The following is a 21,121-nucleotide window of genomic DNA, read 5'->3' on the forward strand; positions in this document are numbered from 1 at the left end:
GTCAGGAGGGCCTGCTGTCTGAGCAGCTGGCTGTGTTGGGTGCTTGCCCGCTGTCATGGATTCAATTATGTTCCCCCCAGAAATGTGTGTATCTATTTGGCTGGGCCATGATTCCCAGTAGTGTGTGATTGTCCTCCATTTTGTGATTGTAATTTTATGTTAAAGAAGATTAGAGTGGGATTGTAACACCCTTACTCAGGTCAAATCCCTGAACCAATGTAAAGGGAGTTTCCCTGGGGTGTGGCCTGCACCACTTTTTATCTTACAAGAGATGAAAGGGAAGCAAGCAGAGAGGAAGGGACCTCATACTGCCAAGAAAGCAGTGCCAGGAGCAGAGCGTGTCCTTTGGACCTGGGGTCCCTGTGCAGAGAAGCTTCTAGTCCGGGGGAAGATTGATGAGAAGGCCGACAGAGAGAGAAAGCCTTCCCCTGGAGCTGACGCCCTGAATTTGGACTTTTAATCTGCTTTACTGTGAAGAAATAAATTTCTCTTTGTTAAAGCCATCCACTTGGGGTATTTCTGTTAGAGCAGCACTAGATGGCCAAGACACTCGCCTTCTCCTTCGCAGACGTGCCCACACCCCGGGGGACCGAGCAGACGGACCCCGAGCCCACTCGGATGCAGATGCCGCAGGGGAACCCGCTGCTGCTCTCGTACACCCTGCAGGAACTGCTGGCCCGTGACACTGTGCAGGTGGAGCTCATCCCGGAGAAGAAGGGTCTCTTCTTGAAACATGTGGAGTATGAGGTTTCCAGCCAGGTAACAGGCAGTGTATGTGTGTCGGGGGGTAGGGTGGGATCAAAGGGCCAAGTCTCAGGGCAGAGGAGAGAGTCCACATGGCTTGGCTGAAAGTGAGATTCAAAACTTGAAGGCAGAGCGTTGAGCTGCCAAACAGACTTTCCCTAACGTGCTGTCACTGCGTCTTCTGCTAGCTCAGCCTTGTCCCCAACTAGTCCAGTCTGCCCTCCCTGTAACCATGGCTCTGGTTTTGGGAATCCTACAGGCTGTCTGCAGAGCACAGACCCCGCACATGAGGTGGCCTAGTGGGAGTTTTGCAACATTGGAAACCCCTGAGGATTAACACGTGGACTACAAATAGTAAATCACATTTTGGGGGCGGGATTGGCTCGACCATCTACTCCCCTTGAATACTGCTGCCCCCCACGTTGTAGGAGTCCCTGGGTGGTGCACACAGTTAATGCACTCGGCTGCTAACCAAAAGGTTGGAGGTTCGAGTCCACCCAGAGGCACCTCAGAAGAAAGGCCTGGTGATCTACTTCCAGAAAATCAGCCACTGAAAACAGAGCACAGTTCTACTCTGACACACATGGGGTTGCCATGAGTTGGAGTTGGCTCAGAGACATCTGGTTTATTGACTAGGATGTGAATCTTGTGGCACCTGCAGCTTTTTCAGTGATAGGCCTTGAGGTGGAGCCTGTAGGCAGTTTTTACTTAATCCTCGGTTTCAGTGCTGATTCTAGTTTTAGACATTTGGGTTTATTTCAGCAGTACTGATGCTGTGGTAGCATTATTTGAAAGTATACATCAAGGACATACTCTGAAATAAAGAATGCGCTATTCTTAATGTGCTACCTTTTAAGGGTAGGTTGGCTGCCTACCTTGTTATTGTTAGTAGCTGCCATCGAGTGGCTTTTGACTCATGGCGACCCCATGTGTTACAGAATAGTACTGCTCCATAGGGTTTTCTTTACAGAAGCAGATTGCCAGGACTTTCTTCCATGGCACTGCTGGGTGGCTTCAAACCAAGTGCAAACTGCACCACGCAGGGACTTTCAGGTGCCCACCTGAGCAGGTGAAAACTATAAAGAGTCTTGTCTTTTTCAGAAGAGTCACGATGTCAGTTAAACATGAAAATAAGAGCGATACAAAGTTGAAAAGATGTATTACTAAACACTAGGGAGTTACAGGCATTCTCCTTTTGGTGAGAGGAGATTAGGCATTTGGTGATATTACTTAGTGGAGGAAGAGGAGGTGAGGGGAAGTAATGAGTCACCATGGTTTCTGATGTCAGCCCCCTTCTCCTGGCAGCGTTTCCAGTCCTCTGTGTATAGACGGTACAATGACTTTGTGGTCTTCCACGAGATGCTACTGCACAAGTTTCCGTATCGCATGGTGCCAGCCCTTCCACCCAAGAGGATGCTTGGAGGTAAGGCGGTTTGCTGCAGGCTGTGGGATTTGGGACGAGCTCCCTGCCAAGAAGCTGAGGTCTTGGCTCAACGGTAGATCCCATTGTAGACCAGGTGATTTCTTGGCTCGCCACCAGCCTTCCACCTTCCTCCTGGATGCAGTGAAGGCAGGTGTGGTCTGCAGTGCAGCACCAGCCCTCTGTCCCTCCTGGGGTCAGCTGTGGCCTAGAGCCCAGATCTGGTACAGAAAAGGGATTGTCACCTGGCACCCTCAGTCCACCTTGATACCTGATGTGTGGAGACGTTCCCGCTGTACAGGTGTGAAGAAAAGCACCCCAGGGGTCAGACTTATGAGAGCTTATGGGGGGGGGTCGGGGGAGTCGTCACTGGGCATCCTTTCTGTCCCCATGACTGACAGTTTGCTTTGCCTGCTTCACAGAGTGATGCGGGTTTGGCAGTGGGTACTGCATAGCATCAGGCCACACAGGGAAGAGAACACACATGTGAGGTAGAAAATCTAATCCGCTCTTCATTGCCTCATGGAGAGGGCCTTGGCTGGGTGAGAGGCTCAGAGATAACCTGAGTCCCTTCTAGAATGTTCTGTCTCTCCCAGTGTCCCAGAGCACAGACTCTTATTAACCCTCTCTCCCATGATCCTCTTCTCAAATCCTAGATAAAACTCCATGCTTTGGTGAGTGCCCAAAGCTGACAAATGGACTGGCCACCATTTTCCCAGCAATTTCAAAGTAACTGTGCCCTTGAATGGGGGAAATAGCTTGAGATTTGAGACCATTTTCAGCATTCCAAATGCTCTTCAGAGTGTACATAAATACTTTTGCCTCTTTTATCATTGGTTCCTGATTAGTTAGAATCTAGTAAATCTTACAGTTTTCCCTTTGTACCAGGTGAGCACTGTGGTATACTCTTCATATTCCATTGAAGGGCAGACAGAATGCTCTGGGCAGGAGCGCTGAGAACATGTGCAGGGGCAAGTGAACGGTTACTTGACTCAGGCACCAGAATGTATTGAGTGTGGTTCAATGTTTAGCACCTGGAGACAATGCATGCAGACAAACAGTCGTGCTATTAGGAGCCCTGGTGGCACAACAGTTAAATGCTTGGCTGCTAACCAAAAGGTTGGTAGTTTGAACCCACCCAGTGACTCCACGGGAGAAAAGACCAAGTGATCTGCTCCTGTAAAGATTACAGCCCAGGAAACCCTATGGGGCTGTTCTACTCTGTCACATGGGGTGCTATGAGTCGGACTTGATTAGGTGCACCTGACAACAATCGTGCTATTTAGCACTTCTGAAAGTGCAGCCTTTCTTAGGTGCCTGGAGGTCTTGAAGCGGGGGGGGGGAGCTCATCCAACTGTATTGTTCAGTAACTTATGAGTGGTATTTTATTAGGGGACACTGAGCTTCTGTTAAGGATGACGGAAAAATTTGTAAACTGGTGATGGTTGAACAACATGATAAACATAATCCGTGTCACAGAACTGTACATGTGAATGCTGAAATGGCAAATGTTTTGTTGCATATATATTTTCCACAGTAGAAATACTTTTAAAAAATATATTTAAAATATATACCCTTAATGAATCAACATAGTTTTTTTTCCCCTCGAAGGGAAAAACACTTAACCTGAATATTGTTGTTGTTGAGTGCCATCAAGTCTGGTTCGACTTCTAGTGGCCCCATGTGACAGAGCAGAACTGCCCTGTAGGGTTTCCTAGGCTATTATCTTTATGGGAGCAGATCACCAAGTCTTTCTGCTTCGGAGCCCCTGGGTGGGTTTGAACCACCAACCTTTTGGCTAGTAGCCACGTGCTTAACTGTTGAGCCACCAGGGCTCCTTTAACCTGAATGAAAGCAATTAGTAGTTGAATCCATTACAAAGTGAGTGACAGGTGATGTGAACAGGAAAACCGAGTTAATGTACGTTTGTAGCAGAACCTACTTGCTCCTAGAGAGAAGTGCCGGAAAGGGGTCACAGAAGATGGCTGTAAATTAGGATGAAAGCTGGGAATGAAACTTGGTCCCAAGACTGTTGGTCAAAACCAGTAGGATCCGTGTTTTCCTGGGAAGTTCCTGGCCGGCCAGGTTTGTGGGGGCAGGATGTGGAATGGGGGCTCTGCAGCCCTCTCCTCTATGGCCTGTTTGAATGGGTTTGTTGTCTGGCAGTATCCCAGCCCCAAGTCCTCCACCAGCTTGTGTGGGGCACTGTGAGCTCCATTCCTGAAATGCTTGGGGCACCGTCTCAGGGTGGAAGATGTCACACCCCGAGCCTCTCTCCAGGCCTGTGTGTGGTGACCTGTTGCCTTAGTTATCTAATGCTGCTATAACAGAAATACCACAAGTGGGTGACTTTAACAAACACATTTATTTTCTCACTGTTCAGGAGGCTAGAAGTCCGAAACCAGGGTGTTGGCTCTAGGGGAAGTCTCTTTCTGTCAGCTCTGGGGTAAGGTCCTTATCTCTTCAGTTTGTTCCTTGGCTCCTTGGTGATCTTCATGTGCCATGATGTCTTCCCCCATCTCTGCTTGCTTGGTTGCTTGCTCAGTCTGCTTTATATCTCAAAGGAGATTGATTTAAGACACACCCAACACTAATACTGCTCCATTAACATAACAAAGAAAACCCACCTCCCAAGTGGGATTACAACCACAGGTGTAGGGGCCAGGATCCACAACACACATTTTTGGGGGACACAATTCAATCCATAACGTCTGTGCTCTTCCTGCAGCCGACAGAGAGTTCATTGAAGCCAGGAGGAGGGCGTTGAAGCGCTTCATCAACCTGGTGGCCCGGCACCCCCCCTTTTCCGAGGACGTGGTCCTGAAGCTGTTTCTCTCCTTCAGCGGTTCTGTGAGTCTGACAAAAATCTGCATCTCGTTCTGTGTGGTAGAGTCTGAGGTTCCTCCAGCTCTGATTTCCATTCTTAAATTTCTTCTTGTTTCCTTTCTACCCTCCTGCCTCGTTTCTCTTGTTTTGCTGCCCTGAAGGAATTTATTTTATATGTGACTGACATACATAAGATTTACTGTCTTTCTAAATAGCAGGTGGAATGTGATTTTTGAGAGGTGGTCTGGGGTTTGACCATGCAGGATTTTGTATATTCCCATGGACGTGGGTTGGCAGTGCAGCCGCTGTGGGGATTTAGAGTTAGTATACATAGCATGTCATGGTTTGGTATGTCGCTGGGTGGTACAAATGGTTTGCGCTCAACTACTAACCGGAAGGTTGGCGGTTCAAACCCACCCAGTGGCACCTCAGGAGAAAGACTTGGCGATCTGCTCCCGTACAGCCAAGAAAATCCTATGGAGCAGTTCTACTTTGTAACACATGGGGTTGCCATTAGTCAGAATTGACTCGACGGCAACTGGTTTGGTTTTTGCGTGGTTTGGAAGGTTTTTGAAGGTTCTGGAGGCTCCAGATGCAAGTAAGTATGTACTTTAAAAAAAAAAGGGGGGGGGGCAACACTGATGAAATACCATTGGAAAAACCAGCTTAGTCTCCTTCACAGAACTGCCGTATAGATTAGTGTTCTGGAGAGTAATGTGTTCATGTACATTAACTTCAATTAGAACTCAGCGTGGCGACTTCCTTCTCCAGTCTGCTATCCTGTTGTCTTAATGAGAGTCAGGCTGTTCTGCCGAGAAACTGAGGCCGAGCTCTTGTTCCTGGGTGAGGAGGAGGGTGTGGACTCTACTCCAGACAGATGTCTGTCTGTCAGAATCTGCCAGGCTCTACGTGGGGCACAGGGGGAAGCTGCGGTTCTCTCCCTGTGAGTAGACCCTGGGCCCACTCACCGCAGGCTCTGATGGGAGGGAGAAGAGTTTGTAATCCCATCATGGGTTAGATAGAGGGATGGGGATCCAGCAGTGAGCACTTTGTCGGTGGAGTCAAGGTCCTGAGTTCACCTCAGATACGGTGGGGACCTTTCCTGAGACGCCACTTTGGGAACCTGGGAAGGGACCCAAGGCCTGCCACCAACCCAGCAGTGCAAGCCACACAGTATCAGCACCAGTCTTGCTTCCTGTTTCCTCCATTTCCTGAGCAACAGCAGGGCCTTTGACCTCTCTAAGATTAGCTATCACTCTGTGACACCCCGGAGGCAGGGTTGGGGGACATCTGCCAGTCCTGTGGGTCTCCTACTGGACCCAGGCTAGATGTTCAGCAAATGTCTCTTATGACCTGCCACCAAGGTCTTCCTTGGAGCAGGAGCCAAGATCTTCTAAGCCCAGGGGGTGGACAGGCGCCTGCGGAACAGAGATCGTTATTGCCAGAGTAGAAATGTGGTCGGGCTTGTGAGCTGTGTGCAGCTCAGAACAGATGGAAAGGAGCTAGGGAGGGATGCAGGTGTGGCCATTATCGCTTTTGCTGAAGCGAGAGAATTTGGACTCTGTGAGGCATCTCAGAGATTCTAAATTTCCTTCAGGCACAAATAGCTGCATGTTAGGATGTTTGCTTGCATGTTAGGACGTTTGTCTGTGTGGAGCAGAGACCTTGTCCCTGGTTTACAGTGGGAGTCGCCGTGTTTCTGGGGAGTTCTCTGCTCCAGGGTTGAAGGTTCTGTAATGTTAACTATTGTTAAGTCAGGCTTTCCACCCCAAGACCACTCTGAAATTTAAGGTCAATAACAAGAAATCTAAGCAGAGACAGTTAAAAGATGATGGAATACATGTGAAAGCACGTTGTTCTCTTGACCGTATCCTGCTTGTTATGGACTAATTGGCCTCACATCTGCTTTCTTGCGATGGTGGAAGGTGAGGTGGTGGTGGTTTCTCTCCCTTTGCAGGATGTGCAGAACAGGTTAAAGGAGTCAGCCCAGTGTGTCGGCGATGAGTTCCTGCACTGCAAACTGGCCACTCGAGCCAAGGTGTGTCTGTAATGTTTGACTGTCACTTCTGCTCTGACCCACAGCAGCAGTAATTTCAATGGTTAATAATATATCTCTTGATAATTTATTTTACTTATTTTTTGTTGTTGAGAATGTACATAGCAGAACATATACCAGTTTAACAATTTCTACATGTATAATTCATTGACACTGATGACATTCTTTGAGTTGAGCAACCATTCCCACCCTCTTTTTCTGAATTGTTCCTCCCCATTAACATAAACTCACTGCCCCCTAAGGTTCCTATCTAATTTTCCCAGTTGCTGTTGTCAATTTGATTCTAAGTAGATAGGTTTTTAAAAGAGCACAATGCTGAAGGCAGATGTTCTTTACTATTTAAGCTAAACTATTGTGGTGGTGGCGTAGTGGTTAAGAGCTACAGCTGCTAACCAAAAGGTCGGCAGTTTGACTCCACCAGGTGCTCCTTGGAAACCCTGTGGGGCAGCTCTACTCTGTCCTGTAGGGTTACTATGAGTCGGAATTGACTTGATAGCAACGAGTTTTTTTTTCGTCATAGTGGTTAAGCATGTGGCTGCTAACCAAAATGTCGGCAGTTCAAATACACCGGCTGCTCCTTGGAAACCCTGTGGGGCAGTTCTCCTCTGTCCTGTAGGGTTACTATGAGTCGGAATCGACTTGACGGCAGCGGGTTTGGTTTTTTTGGTATTGTTTGGTATAAAGAAGACTTCAGGGGATATTTTTTGTTTAAGGTTTAAAGTTATAGTTAATAATATTTATTTTGCCTCCACGTTGTGCCAGGAGTACACTAAGACCCATTGCATGTTTTTCTCGTTTAACTCTCACAACTGTTCTGAAACATAGGGGATGTTACGCCCATTTTACAGATGAGGAAACGGGCTCAGAGAGGCTGTCCCAAGTTTGCCCAGGTCCGAAGCTTCTGAGTACCAGGGCCAGGTGTGAACTGGCCTTCATATGACCCCAGCCCACCATGCTCCCCCCCTGCCAGGGTGGGCTGCCTCCTGTGCCTCAGAATGGACATGAGCTGGCATCACTGGCTTTTCAGGCTTCAGGGGATTGATTTTTGCGTTTGTCTATTTTTAAAATATTTAATTTGACCTGTCTTTTTTCAAAAAAGGATTAAGGTAGCTACTTAATAGTTTTGTTGGTTTTTTTCCTTAAACTGTTTGTCCACCCAGAAATAATCATTTACATTCATTTTATTCCCTAACGCTTTCTGTTCTGTAAGCATCGACAGTTAGAATAAGTTAGTATTAAAGCTCTTAAGAAGGTCCCTAGGTGGCTCAAACAGTTTGCGCTCAACTGCTAACCTAAAGGTTGGTAGTTCGAACCCACCCAGTGGCGCCACAGAAGAAAAGGTCTGGCGATCTGCTTCTGTAAAGATTATAGACAAGAAACCCTATGGAGCAGTTCTACTCTGTTACATGGGGTTGCCGTGACTTGGAATCGACTCAGTGGCAACCACCAACAACAAAGCTTGAAAAATATTTTTGGGAATAAGTGAGGAATACAGGAGGCCCCTCTCAAGTGGAGTGTCTTCGAGGAATTTTCATTCATTATTTTGAGCTTGAAGATTATTACTATTATTTGAGCTTTTTTTTTGACAGGCTCTCCAATTTGATTGGAGTCCCTGGGTATTGCAGTCAGTCAACATGCTCGGCTGCTAACCTAAAGGTTCAAAGTTCGAGTCCACCCAGAGGTGCCTCAAAAGAAAGGCCTGGTGATCTACTTCCAAGAAATTAGCCACTGAAAACCCCATGAAGCACATTTCTACTCTTGACACACATGGGGTTGCCGTGAGTCAGGGCTGACTCATGGCAACTGGTACTAATACCGGTTTGATCAAATTTTACTGAACACTATAGTTGTATTTTCATGGGATCACTGAGCTTAGCATTTATGATGTATAAGTGATGGTGGACAGGAAGAGAAGCTCAGGGCAGACGCTGGAGAGCAGAGAAGGGAGCTCACAGGGTGGTCTGAATACACCCTAGCTCTGCTGCTCAGACAGGTGGAGTTGTCACCATTGGGGGGAGTCACTGCTGTTTTCTGAGAGGTGTTTCCCGTCTAGGAGCATTCAGCGTCGTCTTCCTTTCTCGTCCCACCAGGACTTCCTCCCAGCCGACATCCAGGTCCAGTTTGCAGCAAGCCGAGAACTGATTCGAAACATCTACAACAGCTTCTACAAGCTCCGGGACCGGGCCGAGCGAATTGCTTCCAGGGCCATTGACAATGCTGCTGACCTTCTCATATTTGGGAAGGAGTTAAGGCAGGTGGCCCGGCAGTTTCGGTGCGGCTTGGTTGATGGATTGACACAGTAGCCTCAACAATGGGCTCCATCGTATCCAAAGATCATGGACATGGCGTAGGACCAGGCAGCATTTCATTCTGTTATACATGGCATGGCCATGAGTCAGTGCCGACTCAATGGCAGCTAACAACAACAATGGGGGTTGGTTAGCCGGGGGGAGAATCTTTAGGCTTTGGTTGTGGACTTGGAGCAGAAAGTGCGTTTTACTGTTGTGGTTGTCCAATGCTGTCGAGTCGATTTTCAACTCAGTAACGTGACCCCACGTGACGGAAAACTGCCCCTTACGGTTTTCTAGACTGTAATCTTTATGGGAGCAGATCACCAGGTCTTTCACCCCTGGATCCCTGGGTGGGTTGGAACTGCCGACCTTTTGGTGAGCAGCTGAGCGCTTAACCCTTGCACCACCAAGGCTCCTTGCATTTTACTGTAATTACCGTCATTCTGACCTGTTTCACTCCAAAACGGGAAGAAAACGGGCTAGGCAAATTAATGATCACATTTAAAGTAAAAAAGATGGAGAATTTGAGTGTAATCAGGCAGAAAATGTTTAGGATTTGCTCACCAGCCAATTTCTTATATGGCATTTCTCTCGTTGCCAGGATTAGACTTTAAAAAGAAAAAGAGCAGATCAGGGGCTGTTAAAGCTTGCTTTCCCTGAAGGGGAGGCAGAACTCCCAGCCCAGGACTCTGTGTTCTTCAGCAAACTCTAGAATTGCACTTCTCACACTCACACCTCCTGGGATCTTGTTGAAATGAGGAACTGACTCCGTGGGTTTGGGTCAGGGCCTGGGACCATGCATTTCTGATAGACTCCCAGGTTTTCCCACAGACTTCCCTTCGAGTGAAGATCCCTGGGTAGCGCAAACGGTTTGCGCTCAATTACTAACCAAAAGGTTGGTGGTTTGAACCTACCCAGTGGCACCACGGAAGAAAGACCTGGCAATCTGCTTCTGTAGATTGTTGTTTTTGTCGCTTTGTGCCACTGAGTTGATTCTGACTCCTAGCAACCTTATGCGACATAGTAGAACTGCCCCGTGGGGTTTCCACGACTAATCTTTACGGGAGCAGTTCACCAGGTCTTTCTTCCAGAGAGCTGCTGAGTGGGTTCTAACCGCTGACCTTTCATTGCGCCACCAGGGCTCCTGTCTGTAAAGATCACAGCCGTGAAAGCCCTGTGGAGCTCTAACACATGGCGTCATCATGGGTTGGAATCGACTCCACAGCAGGGGGTACTCTTTCGGAAGCAGGGGCTAGAGGGAAGATGTGGACGTGGCCTTGGGGTGGCTTGGTGTTTAGAGTGGAGTGTTGGTGGCAGGGCTATGTCGTGAGCTTCAAGGCTTTTGTTTTGTTTTCCCTAGTGCTCTAGGGTCCGACACGACCCCACTCCCCTCCTGGGCTGCTCTGAGCAGCAGCACGTGGGGGTCCCTGAAGCAGGCGCTAAAAGGCCTGTCTGTGGAATTTGCACTGCTGGCTGACAAGGCCGCACAACAGGTGAGTGAGCGTGCTCTTGACATGCAGCTGCCCCAGGAACATTATGTGGGTGTTTGGGAGCGTGCCCTCTTTCCATTTACCTTAGGGTTCTGGGTCTTGAGCGAGCGAGCAGCTGATTCCAGGGTCGGGACAGCACATCCCCACCTGTTCCGGGTGAGGTCCCGTGAGATGATTGCCAATGACAAAAACGAACTTGCTTCTGGTCTCCCGAGAGCCGACTCTGCTGAGGTTAGGGGATACAGCCTGTCCTTGAAAACGTGATCTCAGAATTTCCAGGCTCCTCCTGCGTGTTCGTTTGCTGTCCTCCTCAGCTTGTATTTGGCCTTGTGGTCGCTAACTCAGAATGATAATGGGGCTTCCCGAGCCTGAGCGCCCCTTCCGCCTTTCACCCCAGATACCCAATTAACCTAAGGAAGTGCTGCTGCTGTACAGCAGGTGCTATTTTTAGGAACCTGCAGAGAATCTTGTCATCATTTGGGATTAATTTGAGGGTACAGTGTTTACCACCACATTTAAAGGGTCAGCTGGGTGCTCCTGTGTTATGGAACTCTTACATAATTGCCAGGGTGAGAGCTTGCTGCCTGATTCTTGGGGAAATGGTCTTTAAACTGCAAGCAGGTAATTAAAAACATTAAAATTAGATCACTTTTAAAGCCTTGCTGCCTACCCGAGGCTCTGAGCCCCTCAGTAAGTTGGTGTGGCCAGTTCAATGGGGCCACAGGGATGCTGGATGACCCTCCCCGTAGTGAAATGATGTGGCCAGTGTGTTGGGGGCCGCAGGGATGCTGGCCGACCCACCCCCTAGTGAACTGACGTGATCAGTTTGGGGGGGGCCACAGGAACGCTGGCTGACCCGCCCCTTAGCACAGCTGTGCGGCCAGCATGTCCCAACCACAGGGATGCTGGCCGACCCACCTGCCGGGGACTTGGGGCCTTTTCACACTGGAGATTCGGTCTCAGGTGCCTAGGATGTCTTTTAGTGCTGAAAAGGGAATTTGGCCTTTTACTGGCTTGAAAGTCCTGGGTTTCCTTCCTCTTTTGCTCCTATGATGCACGTCTTCCCTTTAGGATCCGGATTTAGGGGGTGTTGATGTGACTCCTAACAGGTGTCGGGTCCTCTCCATCCCAAGGGCTGTGAGGGCCACTTCTCCAAGGCAGGGAGGGAGGACCGAGGGTGCAGTGGTGGGGTCTGACAGGACAGAAAGGCAGGGTGCTTGGGGCAGCCTGTGCTGGCTTTTTGTGACGTCTGTGCTGTGACCTCCCTCAGGTGACTGGTCTCTGGGGATGCGGATGAGACCCGGGGCTCTGTAGCTGGCCTCGGTGCTCCTGCAGGTTCCAGGTAGAGTTACACAGTGTGCTGCCAGTATAGCGACACTCGCCCTTTGGCGTTAGAGGGAGTCAAGGGCTGTGTCCCATATGTCTTGAAACTCTACGATAAGATTGACCCAGAAAAGCTTGTGGTAAATTCCCATTTCATGAAGGACCTGGGCAGACAGGTTGGACCAAGTAGAGATTATTACAGCCATGGAGGATGAATTTGGGTTTGAAATTTCTGATATGGATGTGAAAAAAATTAATGCGTCCACGAGAAATAGTAGGTTACATCGCAGATAAGAAGGACATATATGAATAAAACATCCGGCCACCTTTCTTCCCTGAGAGAAGATTTCAGTTGACTCTGACGAACGTCTGGAAATGAGAAGGCAGGTCGGCATCACTGCTGACTTTGACAGAGCAATTCCGTTGGGCTTGTATTTACATTGTCTACCCGTTTTGCCCTTTGAAAATAAATCTATAAAACTAAGCAAACAAATAAGGGGGCTGACTAGGTCATTTGTAAACATTTTAAAGAACCCATTGAAACCTTAGAGCGCTTCTGTCTCTGAAACGTAAAATGAGGCAATTCAGGTGGCAGGGGCCGTGACCCTTACCCTACTCAATGCCCTTTCGCAGGTAGCCCCCCAGCGGGGGTCCAAGAACCACCCCACCCCACCCCGCCCCAGGCTCCTGCAGAGCAGAGGGTAAAAATCTCTAGATGAGATGATTTCAAAAGTCCCTTCTGATTGCATCTGAATTCTTGTGTTTCCAGCTTGAAGAGGGAGAGAGGTTCTGGGCATCTGAGACGGTCACTGTTTGTAGTCTGAGGTTCTTCCCAGTACTGCGGCTCTCTGATGTTTCATAAATGCCGCTTTGAAAGTTAGTGCCTGGGGGATTCCTGTTTCCTGAGTGTACCTCGCTGGACTTGGGAGTATTCGAGTTGTAGGAAATCGATAGAAGACCAGTGAGCCCAGGAGTCAGGGCCGTTTTCCTCACGGCACCTTGACAATTGCCTTGGTTGAAAGCAGACACATTGATGGCTTAGGGTCCCGTGTGACACTGAGCCAGAAACTGGACTTGGCAGAAAATTACACGAGAAGGAAGGAGCCCAAGGCCCCTCTTCCGTTAGGGCAAGAATGGAGCCTCCCTTCTGCCCAGTAAGGTGGGGACACGGGTACCTGTGGCCTCCTGGGGTTTTCCTTTCCGAGTTTTTAACAGCTGTCGTTTTTATGTGACTTCCAGGCAATACTGATGGGTTGGCCATGACTGTAGGATGGTGTGGCTGGGGGAGGCTTTGAGCCAGCTGGCCTGAGGCCTGGTGTCCAAGGGGCTTCCCAGGGCTACCTGAGAGTCTGAGCTCATGTTACCATGAAACTTTTCAGTCTCTGCCTCCTGCGGGAGCTGCCACAGGCACTCACCTGGGCTGTCACTACCACCCACCTTGGCCTTATTGGCACCCACCTGGGCTGTCACCAGCACCTATTTGGGTTGCCACTGGTGCTTACCTGGGCCATCACTACCACCACCTGGGCCTCATTGGCTGTTAGTCTGCTGTGCAGTCCGTGATGAACTTCCATGTTGGTACAGTCGGCACACTGGGTGAGAGGGAGCACAACCTCCCTGAGGAGCCGCACTGCACTTGGGGGAGAGGTTCTCTGGGGGTGTCTGGTGCCCTCGGGGCACGTGGAAAGGCCAGAGGTGGTGACCACAGTATAACATGGAGATGTTCTGAGGAAACTGGTCCTGACTGTTGCCATGGTGACCATAAAGGGTGTGGTCAGCCTCCCAGGTCTGCATTTGTCTGATCCGGGAGCAGGGCATGGGGGCGCAGGGGGACATGGCCCCCGACCTCTGCCCTCCACAGGACACAGGGAGGACATGGTCCCTGCTTCTGCCATCACTATCTCCAACAGAGCTGGTCTCTGGGTCAGTGGACACTTCTAGAAGTGACCTGATGTTTATAACCTAGGAGTGGCTCAAGCCTTGGTGCTGGACTGGTGTGGATGGTGTGGGTCTGTGCATCCGCCTCCTGGTGCTGCTCTGGGTGCACACACGTGGGGCAGGGTGGACCTGGGGTGGTGTCTGCCTGGCCAGGCTGCCTTGTGGGAGTTGTCCCAAGGATCCCATGGGAGATCCAACGGTGGTGCTCGTTTTTCTGATATTCCAGGGGTCCCCACTACCCTCGGGCCACCCCACAGGCAGAGCCTTCTGTGACTTAGATGCCCGTGGTAGGCTCCTGGTGTGTCCGTCAGTCTGTCTCCATCCCTCTGTCGCCTGCACAGAGCTGTGCTCTGGGTATGGAAGCAGAGAGCTGGTTCCCTGTCCCTCCCCCACTGCACCAGTCTGCAGGTGGCCATAGGTAGTCCTTCCATCTCCTTGTATCAGCCTGAGCACTAACATCTCTGTTCACTCACCTCAACTTCTGGCTTTCATCTTGCTTGTCCCTCCATGGCTGCAGGCTCTGTCCCCTTGTTCCCCTGCATCCTGCTGCTTTCCCTTTGACTGAAGTCGCTCCAGTAGTGCCTCCCCATCAGTTCCAGCGAGCTCCCTTCCGTTTGTCTCTGCTTTAATTAACTCAGCTCCCAGCTCCAGATAGAAACTGTACTTACATGTGGCACTGAGCACAGCTGCTAGGGGGTCTGAGGCCCCACAGATCCCCTGACGTGGGTGGGGCACGATGTGGTCTTAGAAAGCAGACCCAGTGTTGAGCAACTGAAGCTGAAGTGGACAGCTATCCTTGCTGAGACCAAGGCCACGAGATGGCTGGGTTTTGGGCTTCTCTGTCTGCCTGGAGGGGCCGTCCTGCAGGGCACGGGCTCTTCTGCAGGGCTGTCCTGCGGGGCTCGGGCTTTTCCACAGGGCCGTCTTGGGGCTCTTCTGCGGGGCCATTCTGCGGGGTGCAGGCTCAGGCTTTTCTTCAGGGCTGGTCGGTGGCGGGGGGCTGTGGCCGTGTGTCGTGTGTTGGTTAACGAGCCCTTGTTTCCAGGGTAAACAGGAGGAGAGTGATGTGGTGGAGAAGTTGAACCTCTTCCTGGATCTGCTCCAGTCCTACAAGGTGAGTCTGGCTGCTTTGTGTTTGGGGGGCTGACTTTTGGGCAATGATTTTGTGTCTTTCAGGGGTAACTCCGAGGGAATGGAGGAGGAGGAGGGAAGCCAGTGCTGCGAGGGAGATGGCTTGGGACGGGCTGTGATCTCTCTGGCGTGGGGTCACCGGGTGGCTCTGAGAGTAGGGGTGTGATCTGGGTCAGGGTTGCTAACACCATTGCTTTCTCCAACTGTAGGATGGATGATGCAGGGAAGAGTGAGGCTGCCTCTTCCAGCGGGTGGGGTTCCAAGACACCATGCCTCAGCTCAGTGGGGGAAACTTCCTGAGATGGCAGGGTGGACTGTGTGGCCCCCGAGGCTCAAGGGGGGCTGGCCAGGCACCACAGGGCCTTCCAGAAGGTTCCTCTGTTGATGAGGGTGGCAGCAAGGGGGCACCTGAAGTCCTAGCTCTATGACTCTGTGGCTAGTATTGTTCACAGTATTTCTGGTTGAGGTTACTGGAGGGTGTCCAGGTGGGTGTCCAGGTGGGTGTCCAGGTGGGTGTCCAGGTGGGTGCCCAGGTGAATTCCAGTGCATCGCCCTCTTGGAGGCGGAATGATCTTCCTTCTCCTGGAGGGACACTAAATACAAAACACCAAGCCTGCTGCCGTTGAGTTGATTCTAACTCCTGGTGACCCTATGTGTGTCAGAGTAGAACTGTGCTCCACAGGCTTTTCAGTGGCTGCTTTTTCAGTAGATCACTAGGCCTTTCTTCTGAGGCGCCTCTGGGTGGACACGAACCTCCAACCTTTTGGTTAGCAGCTGATCACATTAACCATTTGCGCTACCCAGGGGCTCTGGAAGGACACTAGCTTTCTGGAAATGGGATAGCGTTTAAAGTCTGAGGTCCGGAAACATCCTAGTCCTCCTAGTTACGCTTTTGTTTTTTAAATGAAAAATTACTGTGTCCATTGCTTATTTCTTTTCCCTTCTAAACTGAGCTTGTTTTCTGTGGTTTTTGGTTTGTGCTGGGTGTGGATTTGCACTGTAAGGCACTGTGTGAATGAGTGTGTCAGATTAGGCTGATGTACCTTTTGATGGGTTGACGTGGGGCCTGAACACCCATGCTGCTGCTCATGAGCATTTTTCTGAGCATGAAGTGAGTGGGGGTGTCCAAATTGTTTTCTAAAGAAGAAAAGCTCTGAAAAGCCTTCTCATACTGCAGGGCCTTAATAGCGTTTACTTTTAAGCTGTTTTCTGCGGGTACACACGCCTCCCACACAATCTTTCCCACCTCCTCCTGCCTGTCTCCTTTCAGGGGGTTTTCCTGCCGAAGGAGGGGTGGCAGGAGTCTAAAGAAGGCTCAGTGGGAGGGTGGGTGAGGGCGTGGGCTGGGCTGTGGGCTGGGTTCAATGGGTGACTGTGGCCCTCCCCTAGGACCTGTGTGAGCGGCACGAGAAGGGCGTGCTGCACAAGCACCAGCGGGCACTGCACAAGTACAGTTTGATGAAGCGGCAGATGATGAGTGCCGCGCACAGCCGGGAGCCTGAGTCTGTGGAGCAGCTGGAGTCCCGCATCGTGGAGGTGGTTCTAGGGGGCAGAGAGGGGCGTGGCCCGGGGTCGGCCTGGGGGATGGGGTCTACGTGGTTGGCTGGATGCCTTCTAGAATGTAGACTGCTGGGTGCCCAGTAGCAGGGCTGGGCCTGAGAGCACATGTGGGTATAAGTGGAGACACAGACACCTAAGTGATGCATTTTCCAGCTCATTTTAGTCCATTTCCCTGGTTCTCACCCCACTTGGCACCTTCAAAACGCTTGATGCCTTCAAAATGCTCAGTTTTAAGGGTTGCCTTGAGAGAAGGGACTTGAGCCTGGGCCCAGGTGTTCTACGTGCCCTTCGCCTGTTGGACCAGGAACAGAGAGTCTCTTTCCTTTGCAGCAAGAGAACGCCATCCAGACAATGGAGCTGCGCAACCACTTCTCCCTGTACTGCCTGCACCAGGAGACGCAGCTTGTGCATGCCTATCTGCCGCTCACCTCCCACATCCTCGGGGCCTTTGTCAACTCGCAGATCCAGGGCCACAAGGAGGTGAGTCTCCCCCTGCTCCCACCTTCCTGGCCGGGGCCTTTCTTGCCCAGCTGCCCTTCCTTCAAGTTGAGCAGCCCTTGCTACTGACCCCGAAAGGTTATTTAGAAAGCTAACAGAGATGGGGTGAGCGTGGGACTTCACAGCATGGTTCTCGTTCCAACCTCGGGTCTCATGTGTAGCCAGCATTCTAGCTGTGAGGTTGTCCCTGTGATTCTTGGGGGTGGGGGCAGAAGGGGCTACAAAGAAACCATTTCTGGTTTTCTGGAGGAATTCAAGAAGTCAGAGGTAAAGCATATGGAATTCCTGGACTCCAAGGTTGTGAGGAAGAGAGGGTGGGATTGGGTTTGATTTGGGCAGTCCCACAGACCAGATGTTTTTCTGAAAGCCCCTGGCCAGCTTCCTTCTGATGAAAAGAAACACTGTGAGTGGCCCCGAGACATTTCGAGCTGCGATAGTCCTGCCTGGCAGGCGCCCAGAGCCACACGGCTATCACGCCGTCTCTGGCTTTTGCTCTCCCTTCTCAAATGGCAACACGCATGTCCCTGACCAGATGTCCCAGAATGCTTTGTGGCTGGCCTGGGCTGAAGAAATACTTGGAAGGTGACCCTTGCTTGGTTCTCCCTGACACCTCTGGGTTCGGAGATGCTGTCCTGGGTTCCTTGGTTTTTCAGTTACCACAGAGGCCTCTTGGCTGTGCGGGGAGCATAGCCACATCCTAGGAGAGGACGTATCTGCTGGGGGCCAATTCCAGCCCCCTGAGACAACTCAGACTGTGTCAGCCCCATCTCCGCCCTCACCTCTGGGCCCATCAGGGCTGTTTCAGGGCTTGGTTGAGAAATACTTTCCAAGTATTTCTTCAGCCAGGGCCAGCCACACAGCATTCTGGGACATCTGGTCAGGGACACGCGTGTTGCCATTTGAGAAGGGAGAGCAAAAGCCAGAGATGGCGTGATAGCCGTGTGGCTCTGGATGCCTGCCAGCCAGGGATGTGGCGGCTTGCATGTGGGGGCTCAACTTTTCTCTCTGAGGAATGGTGGGGTGTCTGACCCTGCCACCAACCATGGTTGGCCCAGGGATGCTGTGGGTGATGGATGAATGTGATGCCCAGTTTGTGCCAGTTCTGTGGTTGGTGCCAGGAGCAGGGATGAATGACACCAAGCCTGCCAACAGGGACTGCCCAGATTAGTGGGAAACCCAGAGAGGGCAGGCGGCCAGAGAAAGAGAGGGCTCTGACCCAGTGGGAGGGTTGTAAGGTACACAGGGAACAGTGGGGGTGGGGGTGGGCTACCTGGAGAGTTGGCAGGCACTGCTGCCTGGAGGGCTAGGAGAGCCTTCTGTTGGCAGTGTGTGGCGCGGACATAGACCCATAGCTCGCTCACACGGAGCACAGGACGCTGTGGCGGCTGGGCCAAGGGTTAGACGTGGAGACCAGCAAACCCATGGGGGGATAATCGCACCTGACTCGGTCAGTGGCCAGTGTTAACTTGGGTCAGGCTGGGCAGCACCCCCGGGGGTGTTAGCGGACAATGCAGAAGCCGGGATGCAGAGTCTGGCTTTGGGGCCAGGATGCAGGGTCTGGACTTTCAGCAGATGCCTGGGTTCTGGGACATGAGGACTGTGGGACCAGGTGAGAAACAGAGACAGCTTGGGCCAAACCTCCCATACTTCTTTGAGGTTATGGCGCCCTTCCTGCCTCAGTAACTTTTTCACGGTATTCCGAAGTCTAATGAAACGTGTAACAGTTTTGTTCATTGAGTTTTCAACTCTTGATAACAGTGGTAGTTGGTGTCATGTCTGGCAGATGTTGCCAAGTTTCCCTGGAAAGTTTAAGGTGCCCCACAGCCCCTGTGAGCTCGCCATGGTGCTGGGGTGCCTGCAGGCAGAGTTTGGGAATGGCAGGCCTAAGCCGAGGCAGCGGCAGTGGGCTGGAGAGGAAGCGACAGAGATGAGTGTTAGGAGGCAAGACTGCGTGAGTGGTGAGTGGTCACAGGTGGAGAAGTCTTAGGTGAAGGATTTGGGCACTGCGATGCCCGGTGGTGACAGAGAACACACAATGTGTGATGGTGGGCGTGCTGTCACCTCCTTCGTTCTAGGAAGCCTGTTGTTGTCTAGCTCTTGTGGTTCTTGTCACTTGGGTTCTGGGGACTTTGGGTTACCAGACTGTTCCTGGGCCACCCTCAGCTTCCATGTCATCATGTGGACCCCAGTTCCACAGACGCTGGCCCAGCACCCCCACCACACAGCTTCCCGCATCCTCATGCCTGTGGCTTGTGTGATGCCGGCACCCAGTTCACTCCTGTTGCTACTTGTCTGGTGAATGTCGTCTTGGTGTTTGACCTGCTGCGCCACCTGGAAGGCGGGTGACCAGGCTCACAGACAGCGGTGGGAACGGACCAGTGGTGATGTTTCCTGACGTCCATGCGGAGCGCGTCTGTGCCCTGGTGCTGGGTGCAGTGGCTGAGGACCTGCTCCTGTTCCCTCGTTCCCATTGCCCTGTAGTGGGCTTATTATCTGTGAGGGATCTGCCCCTAGTTAGGACCGGTGTGGGAGGACATGTCTGCCTGTCTTCCGGAAGCTTGTGTCTTGGCTGATCTCCCTTTCCTCTGGAGACAGGAGCCTGGGAAGGTGACATGGCCCATTGGTGGCTGGGATCGATCTGAGTGCCCTGCCCCTGTGCCCGGTGTGGCCTTGCACACAGAACAGCTGCGTGCTGACCTGTGTGGATGCTTGCCCATCTCACCATGCTTCTCCTCCTCCTCCTCAGATGAGCAAGGTGTGGAACGACTTGAAGCCCAAGCTGCACTGCCTCTTTGCTGGACCGAGCGGTGCCCTGACGCTGCCCCGATCCCCCCAGGAGGATAGTCTGCTCCCTTGCTAGTGCCCACGGACTCCCCCGACTCCACTAAAGTATATTTCCAAATGGCGTGTCCCTGTTTAATTCCCACCACCTGGGGACAGGTGGGGCGGCATCCCATCTGTGAGGACCCGCCTGCTGAGGCCTCTGAGTGCAGCTGCAGAGGGTGGCCGGCCTGCTCTGACACCATCTGGAGGCCATGCTCGCCACATCGTTCTTCAGCTCACTGCTCTGGTGCTGAGAAGTGCTGGTGTTCCCGGAGTGGGGTTTCTGTCCTAACATCTAGGGCAGGGTGGAGGAGTTGTTTTCGCTCTGCACACGGCAGTTGGGAGAGCTGCGGGGGTGCCTTGGATGTGGTGGGCACATGGTTGGAGACGCTTCTGGGGTCTAATCGCTGAGCAGGCGGGAGGAGGGTTGAGGTCCTGCACAGGACGGGGTGTCCCCTGCGGCCAGGCCTGCACGTGGGTAAGGAGACAGCAGTGCTGACATGGAACTCGTCAGGGAGCGGGCACAGTCGATCAGGCTGACCAGCACGCCTGGCAGGTGGTGGTGCACTAGTCCTTGTGTGCGGGGGCGTCATGCTGACTGTGTGTGCGTGAGTGCAGGTGTGCACAAGTCCGCATGTGGAGGGTGTCTGACAGTGCGTGCATGTGTGCGCCTAAGTGTGTGCGTTCTTGTGTGTTGAGTGTGTACGTGTGAGTACATGTGTGCGTGTGCCTCGTGTGTGTCAGCAACAAGATTGATAAAGTGAAGAGACTTGCTGATACGTGACAGGGCAGCTGGGCACGTGGTGTTACTATTCCGGGGGACGAGCTCCAGTGACTACCCTCAGGCCCTGGTGTGTCCGAGTCCCTGCATGCACGCGCACACTCTCTGACCCCACTGTATGCAAGATGAAGGAGCCCAGCCTCTCCGCCTGTCCACCTGCTGGAGAGCGTCTCTGCCTTGTGCACCTCTCCCCACCTCTCTGGCAGCCAGCACTATTGTCAGCTCCATGAGCACCAGGGC

At 51.8% G+C, this 21,121-nt stretch overlaps 1 protein-coding gene across 1 annotated transcript; it reads left to right on the plus strand.

Annotated features, from left to right (window-relative positions):
• Window positions 1-515: 515 nt before the first annotated feature.
• On the plus strand, window positions 516-20,573 carry SNX8 (sorting nexin 8). Its single transcript, XM_023740239.1, has 10 exons — window positions 516-759; window positions 2,050-2,167; window positions 4,893-5,014; window positions 6,948-7,028; window positions 9,137-9,297; window positions 10,698-10,830; window positions 15,134-15,202; window positions 16,609-16,755; window positions 17,110-17,259; window positions 20,024-20,573. Exons 1-10 carry the CDS (start codon window positions 538-540, stop codon window positions 20,135-20,137), a joined length of 1,317 nt encoding a protein of 438 aa, XP_023596007.1. The 5' UTR covers window positions 516-537; the 3' UTR covers window positions 20,138-20,573.
• Window positions 20,574-21,121: the final 548 nt, after the last annotated feature.

This window comes from Trichechus manatus, unplaced genomic scaffold (assembly GCF_000243295.1).
Source record: "Trichechus manatus latirostris isolate Lorelei unplaced genomic scaffold, TriManLat1.0 scaffold00151, whole genome shotgun sequence".
NCBI lineage: Eukaryota > Metazoa > Chordata > Mammalia > Sirenia > Trichechidae > Trichechus > Trichechus manatus.